We start from the raw sequence: 7777 nt of genomic DNA, 5'->3' as shown, positions 1-7777 counted from the left end.
GCCTGAGCTGAGGGTGAGGGACATGGTCTCCCAGGTCTAATCTGTTAGAGATGCCACTACATCCCTCTTGGACGCACATGGCTGGCCTCACTCATTTGTGAAACCCTCCTGGCCCCTATGCATTAGATATTTGAGTTTGAGACCCTTTAAAGCTTTGATCCCCCATTAATTTGCAGAATTTGTAGCAAAAGAAACACATGAAGGCTCTGACAGTGTTATTTTCAGTTCAGTACAAATGAAGGTCCTGATGGTCTTTCCTAAGAAGAGGTCCAGAGCTTGGGAGGTCCAGAGCTTGGGAGCTCCAGGTTCCGAGAGGGATGGAGGGCAGCAGTTGCTAACTATCACAGGAGGAAAAGACAGGGCCTGGGACTGAAAGCGGAATATAAATGCTGCGTTTCCTAATGGGGCTGTCCATCTGTGGTGTGCCTGACTTGCCTGCCCTTCAGGGCGGTGCCATGGCCACTCTCTCTTCCAGTCTGGCTGTATCAAGCAATCGGGTAGCTTTCTTCCAGAGTTCAGTTTGCTGGGGCTAACACAATTTTAGTTTCAATGGGCAGGGCAACTGGCATAGGACACCCTGTCCATGATGTTCAGCAAAGCCAAATATATTGGACAATGCTCTAAGCTGTTAGACCACTGGGCACTTCAGACGGTAGGTCCAGTCCACACTGCATTTCCTACCCAGGAGGAGTGCATGAAGGGCCTGTGTTCACACAGGCCTCTGTCGGTGCTCCTTCTTCCATGGGGGTGCTCCTGCTCAGAGTGAGGCCCAGTGAGCATCACTGACCATCCTGTGATTCTCTCTGGCTCCCTTCTGGGCTAAAATATAAAACCACTTTGAAGTGAACATATTCATTCCTTTGTCTTTTGCATTAAAAATTTTAAAGGCAGGGGCACCTGGGTGACTCAGTCAGCTAAGCATCGGACTTCGGCTCAGGTCATGATCTCAGGGTTCATGGAATTAAGCCCCAAGTCAGGCTCTGTCAGAGCCTGGAGCCTGCTTTGGATTCTGTGTCTCCCTCGCTCTCTGCCCCTCTCTCGCTTGTGCTGTCTCTCTCTCTCTCTCTCTCTCTCTCTCTCAAAAGTAAACAGTGAAAAAAATTAAAAAAGGAAAAAAAAGCAAATGACATTAAAAATGAGTTATCTAAGGTTTTAACATCTTTAGAATGTTGGGAGAAGTCTAAATGCCCAAGAGTTCATAAAGGTGTTGTTAAGCCAATCATCAGTCTTGCTGTCTTATTTTGCCCCACCTGCTCGTTTTCTGACTTCCAAGTACGTTCTTTTATTGTCTAAATTGTAACGTTTGTTGATTTAAACCACATAGAGCTACCTATGATAGAAAATATGTTGGATCACATTATTCAAAACTGTCTCCCAGGTTGCAGAAAATCATAGGGTACCTCCTTGGGAATCCCCACCACAGGGACAGGTCATCAAGGCTCAGCACCACCCAAAATTTCCAAAAGCACTATGACATATCAGGGAATGCCTGGGCCTGACTCTTACCACTAGGTGTCACACTACACAATCAGGAATAAAGACTACCAGTACTTCAACTCCATCAGGAACACAGAGCAGTAAGAGGTGCAAAGAAAGCTGTTCTTGAGATACTTTTTATTTATGCATGGTTTTCTTTTTTAATAATCATTTTTAAACCTGGAGCTAAAAATCCTCCTCTAAGGTATATAAGTGGGGCACTTAGAGTTCAAGATTTCTGTACTTTTTTTTTTCTTTTACAGACACGAATATTTCCAAACAGGGGAACATCTACCCTCTATTTTACCTCATGATTGGAGTAGAAAATATTTTGAGTATCTTCTTCAAATTATAGTATATTCAATATACTATATATTTTCATATTTTCACAACATGTTTTCAACAGTGTTAACACAACAATTGCTTTGGCCAAATGATTAATATGTTGGGATAGAAATTAGGTAAACTGCCATGGAGTGCCTAGGTAAATTTCTCTGCACTTCAGTTTCTTTGGGGGAAAGTAGGAACAATACTTATCTTACAAAATTAGTTCTAAGAACGATATTTGCATAAAGTCTTGGAGTCCTTCCAAAAACTTATACTTATACTTCCAAAAACTTATACTTCCAGAAACTTATATTTCTAAGAGACACAGTCACCCTTAAGCAGCTATACATGCATTTGTGAACAAGCAATAAAATTTTTAAGCTCAGAAAAAACCTTCAATGACATTAAATCCAATCTTATTATAGAAGCAGGTATACCACAGCAAAGTTAACTAATCTCTCCAATTAATGTGTAGTTAATTAGAGGTAGAGACTGGAATTGAGATTTACTTATAGTTGCTGTTCTACCCTGCCTCAATAATTATATATTTTGTACATCATGTGCCTCCAGAGACAATGGAGTCTATGCTTGGGAACCTTTCATTGTAACATGTGATCATTACTATCCTGAAGGTTTTATTTCTTGATTTTAGGTTTTTTCCCCCTTATATGGTTTATCTTACCCCCACTGAACCAGATTCCCTATATTCAGATAGTTGGAGGGGCGTTAGGAGAATGGCCAGTCAAGTTAAAGATGCTTGCAATAATCACCAGAAATTTCTGCACAACTATAGAGGCTTCTGGGGCTAATTCTGAAGAATTCAGACCCAAGTTGCTTTATTTTGCCTGAACCAATTCTAGAAGTAGATGAGTTCAATTACAGGCTTGTTGGCTAGGAGATGAGGGTGGGGCAGGAACATAAGTTCTATTTCTGCAGGTGAAACCAGAGGATGAGGAGTCTGGAGTAGTTACACATATTGCCGGGAGAGGTCCAACTGCTTCCACCCCCACCCCCATCCCAGGACAGGTGTGCATGGAGTCAGCAAGGGGGTAATGTTAGGGCTGCCATGAGCCTCCTTGTGGTGTGCTTAGCAACTACTTTATTAACCATCCTTAAGGCCCAATCTTGTGTAAGGCACTACTCAACTAATTAATTCTTTAGCCTCTTCCAAATGCTCTTGGAGAGTCGCCCAGCTCGGCACCCAGAAGCAGTCACAGGATCCATTCTCTACAGCAGCACAATGCAAATCAGAGAACATGACCTCAATAATTATTTTGTTAACGCAAGGTAGCAACCTATAACCTCTACTACAAAGATTAACACCTTGCTTTACTTGAAAAAACATACGGTCATATTCAGCATTTTCCCCTGAATGCAGGGCAGAGTGCTTCCCTCTCCAGTCAATAGGACTGTTAACCCCGAGGAAACTATTTGAGGGTTCTCCAAGCATTTAGACTTTTAATGCCAAAGCATTCACAACTTCTACCTGAGGAGAGGGAGTGCTCGGGGACTTGCTACCTGTCCCTGTGCTGCAAAGAGCCTGGTACTGGCAGGATGGCAGAGGCAGTCTGCAACCTTCTAACCCGCCAGGGCGTCCTTCCCCGCAGAGAAAAGTTTGGGGAAACAAATCCCCTCGTCTAGCCATCATTTCCACTCCCGTTTTCAAAAGAGCAAAAATCGGAAAGGACCGGCAGTTTGGCAAACCCCAAGGAGGAACTGCCCGGCAGGTCTGCGTTCTTTGGGATCTCAGCAGTCGACGACCCCAAATCGAATCGAACGTGGGAAACCCCAGGGAAAGGTTTCTTGCAGAGGGACAGGATTACTAGGTTCAGGCTGCAGGGAAGTACCGGGGGAGGGGACCTTAGTCGGGAGGACTTTCCAGCCACTCAGCGTTCATCAAAAAGTTCCCAGTACATGACCCCAGTGGCTCATCGCAGGGAGTTTCTCTGATGAACCCCGGCTCAGAGTTTAGGCTTGTCCCCCTCCCACCCCCCCGCCCGAGCAGAGGACGAGGCCAGTTCTCTTTTCTGGTCTGACTGGCTTGGAAATTCCCCGCGCCTGACCCCGCCCCAGAGAAATCCCCTGCCAGCGTTTATAGGGCGCCGCGGCGGCGCTGGCGAGCCCACAACAGTCGCAGCCAGCGGTCCTCCCCTCCGTGACACTGCGAGGCAGCGAGCGCGCAGCCCGCGGCCGAGCGCACCTGGGCAGCAGCGCCTGAGCTTTCACCGCGCCATGTTTCAACCCGCCGAGCACGCCCAGGACTGGGCCATGGAGGGTCCCCGGGACGCGCTCAAGAAAGAGCGGCTGCTGGACGACCGCCACGACAGCGGCCTGGACTCCATGAAGGACGAGGAGTACGAGCAGATGGTGAAGGAGCTGCGGGAGATCCGGCTTGAGCCCCAGGAGGCGCCGCGCGGCACCGAGCCCTGGAAGCAGCAGCTCACCGAGGACGGAGACTCGTAAGTGTCGCGGGCCCGGGTGGGGACGCCGGGCCTGCAGCGCGAGGCCCGCGAGGCGTCCGCAGATTGGGGTTTATGCACCGCCCCTGAGACCTTGCAAAGCAGCGGGCTGCGGGGGGGGGGGGGGGGGGGGCGCAGAGGATTAGGGTCAGATCCCGGGGCGGCGTTGCAGCAGCTCTGCCTTGCAGCCGCGCGCACCCCTCCCCCCAACCCCGGGTCCCGGTCCTCGGTCCTCTCGGCGGGGGCGGGGCGGCGGGGGCGGGGCGGCGGCGGGGACGCGAAGTCCCGGCTTGCATAAGAGGGGCGGGAGTTTCTGCCCCGCTGGCGGGCGCCGCGCGGCCGGGAGGGGAAGTACAGGGCGTTCCGGCCCGGCGGGAGGGCGGGGCGGTCTGGCCGGCGCCCGCCTAGGAGGAAGGGGGGGGGGGGCGGAAAGTCCCTGGGCGCCTGCCAGGAACACTCAGCTCATAATAACCTCGCGGAAAACACCGCGGCCTCGGCCTCCAGAAACCCCGGCCTTGCGCAATCTCCCGCAGCCCGCGCCTCCCTGGGCCCCACGCAATGCACTCAGCGGCCTTGGGGGTTTTTCCCTCTCTTACCCTTAGGTTCCTGCACTTGGCCATCATCCATGAAGAGAAGGCATTGACCATGGAAGTAGTCCGCCAAGTGAAAGGAGACCTGGCCTTCCTCAATTTCCAGAACAACCTGCAGCAGGTGCGCCGGCTTGCCCAGCCCCGTGCCTCTGGCCCAGTGAGGAAGTTACATTCTAGCACAGTTGCTCCCAATCCTTCCTAAATTAATCATCACTGGTCATTATCTGTCCTGACCTTTTACATTGGAATCAGCCAACATCCTAGAGAGTAAAGAAAATCCCATTGATTTGGTGAGGACTTTATGAAAGCCCACCTGGGGCCTCTGAGATTTGTCTTGCCCCTTATATCTGTCCGGGAGGAGCATCACCCACAATCAGGAGCTCTCTGGGGTTCAAGGGAATACAGACTGAGTTTGGGCCATGCTAATGCTCTTTCTGTTCCCTCTTCTGTTTGTAGACTCCACTCCACTTGGCTGTGATCACCAACCAACCAGAAATTGCTGAGGCACTTCTGGAAGCTGGCTGTGATCCTGAGCTCCGAGACTTTCGAGGAAATACCCCCCTACACCTCGCCTGTGAGCAAGGCTGCCTGGCCAGTGTGGGAGTCCTGACTCAGACCTGCAGGACCCAGCACCTCTACTCCATCTTGCAGGCCACCAACTACAATGGTAGGTCTGCCTGTCCTACCCTGCCCATTAGAAGGCAGGTGACATGGAGAAGGGAGAGGTGGGCTGACTTTAGGAGTCCAGGCAAAAGCTTACAAACTCACCTTGCAGAAGAGGCAGGCGGAAAATATGCGTGCAAAAGGCCTATTTGATCCCTTTATAAAGTTCATTCAGAACCCATGTTCTGGCTTCTTTACATTCAGAAGAATTTGTTCCCTAAAAGGATAGGTGAAAGGTTCTTCTTGGGATCTGAGGGTTGAAGCAAGTGGTTGGTTATACTTTCTTCATTGTTCTCCTAGGTCACACATGTCTACACTTAGCCTCTATCCATGGCTACCTGGGCATCGTGGAGCTTTTGGTGTCTTTGGGTGCTGATGTCAATGCTCAGGTGAGTGCTTCATGTCTCCAGATGGAATGCATCAGCTTCCAGGGCCCTCCTAAGATTTCACATATTTTTGTTGCAAGCAGAAATTCCAAACTCAGCTGTAAACATCTCAAATTCCTATTGGTTTCAGGAGCCCTGTAATGGCCGAACTGCCCTCCACCTTGCAGTGGACCTGCAGAATTCCGACCTCGTGTCGCTTTTGTTGAAGTGCGGGGCTGATGTCAACAGAGTCACCTACCAAGGCTACTCCCCATACCAGCTCACCTGGGGCCGTCCAAGTACACGGATACAGCAGCAGCTGGGCCAGCTGACCCTAGAAAACCTTCAGATGCTGCCAGAGAGCGAGGATGAGGAGAGCTACGACACGGAGTCAGAGTTCACAGAGGACGAGGTGAGTCTCCACTTTGTCACTCTGCACAAAGCACTGCCTTCCCAGGCCCCTAGAGCTACTCTTTATCCAAAGGTCTCAATGTAGTGAAGTTCTCAAACTTCAGGGTGCATGACCAGTAGTATCCTAAGAGTGTCTGTCTTCTTTGCCCTTTTTAAAGGAGAGGAACATTAAAGGAAAACTCCTCAGCCCCTGAAGTTAATTTATGTTTGGGTTATGGAGAATAGAATCCAAGAATACTTGAGTTCCATCCAGGAGCAGCCCTCACCATTATCCCAGGGCTTTTGGCAAAGCTCTGGGAGTTTAACGTGCCTTTTTTTTCTCATGTGTTTAGCTGCCCTATGATGACTGTGTGCTTGGAGGCCAACGCCTGACGTTATGAGCTTCAAAAAGTACCTAAAAGAACATGGACTTGTATATTTGTACAAAAAGAGAGTTTTATTTTTCTAAAAAAAAAAAAAAAAAGAAAGAAAAAAAATCAAAAGGGGTTACTTACAACCATACTTCACACTGCGTGGCCTGAACATTTACTGTTCTGGATCAGCCCCCATTTTTTTTTTTTTTTTTTTTTTTTTGGTGAACTTTGGAAGGGGGACAAAGAAGATCGTTGGAATTCAAAGAAAACCACTTTCAAGCCTCACCTCTCTGGGGTTTTTGGAGAAGGTTATCCAAAAATGTGATGAAAGGATTACATTTTATTTATTGTGCTTTTGCCATTGAGTCACCATGGATTCCGTGGCTGAGCTCAGTGGTATCCTGTGACGTGTAACAACCAGGTGTGTTGTTCAACCTTTTGGCGGTGTGGGGTTAAAAGTCACTACCTATCAAGGTTTGTGTTACCCTCCTGTAAATGGTGTACATTGTGTATTTTGTTGGTAATTATTTTGGTACTTCTAAAATGTGTATTTATTAAACAGATTTTTACAAACAGAATTATCCTGATCATTCTCATTGGGCTGCAGCGGGGTTCCTAATCTGAGAGTTATCCGATCATCCACTGGCGGTGGAGAGTTGTGTGGGAGCACTTACCACAGCCAGCCACAAAGACCTTTCAGAGAGCAGCTTCTCACGCTGTGTATGCAGGACTCCCAGCCGGGGTTTGCAGGCGGCCCCAGGGCCCTGTGTGTGGGAGGGGAGGCTGTTGCAAGAAGATAGGAAACACCATTCTCAGGCTGGGGGTGGCAGCAAGCTGCTTGGCCTACAGCTGGAAACCTCCATTATCAATTGCTTTCATCTTGGTTTAATCTGTGCCAAGACCGTTTCACTTTAGGAAATTATTTGGGTCAAGTGGGATATGCTGAAATCCTATGTCATAGAGCTGGGAAAGATCTTGACTATAATACTGGCAGTTCGTAAGGAACGGGCTCGGAAATGGGACTGCACTAATGTTTTTTTAGCAGGTACCCACCTCTGAGCCTTCATTTCTTCACTTATAAACTGGGCTGTTGTGAAGATTGCACAAGACAATGTACGTACAAAGCATAGCAG

At 48.9% G+C, this 7777-nt stretch overlaps 1 protein-coding gene across 1 annotated transcript; it reads left to right on the top strand.

The window, feature by feature from the left end:
* Positions 1-3911: 3911 nt before the first annotated feature.
* NFKBIA (NFKB inhibitor alpha) lies at positions 3912-7222 on the top strand. Its single transcript, XM_047864550.1, has 6 exons — positions 3912-4262; positions 4865-4973; positions 5309-5519; positions 5816-5904; positions 6032-6292; positions 6624-7222. The coding sequence occupies exons 1-6, from the start codon at positions 4036-4038 to the stop codon at positions 6669-6671; spliced, it is 945 nt and encodes a 314-aa protein (XP_047720506.1). The 5' UTR covers positions 3912-4035; the 3' UTR covers positions 6672-7222.
* The last annotated feature ends 555 nt before the right edge of the window (positions 7223-7777 follow it).

The sequence above is a fragment of the Prionailurus viverrinus genome, chromosome B3 (assembly GCF_022837055.1).
Source record: "Prionailurus viverrinus isolate Anna chromosome B3, UM_Priviv_1.0, whole genome shotgun sequence".
Classification (NCBI taxonomy): Eukaryota; Metazoa; Chordata; class Mammalia; order Carnivora; family Felidae; genus Prionailurus; species Prionailurus viverrinus.
This window is presented reverse-complemented; position numbering and strand designations above follow the sequence as displayed.

Excerpts from the sequence above, each read along its gene's own strand:
- NFKBIA (XM_047864550.1), top strand. The coding sequence starts at position 4,036 with ATGTTTCAACCCGCCGAGCACGCCCAGGACTGGGCCATGGAGGGTCCC. Across the intron at positions 4,263-4,864 it reads CTCACCGAGGACGGAGACTC|GTTCCTGCACTTGGCCATCA; the intron begins GTAAGTGTCGCG and ends TCTTACCCTTAG. Across the intron at positions 6,293-6,623 it reads CAGAGTTCACAGAGGACGAG|CTGCCCTATGATGACTGTGT; the intron begins GTGAGTCTCCAC and ends TCATGTGTTTAG.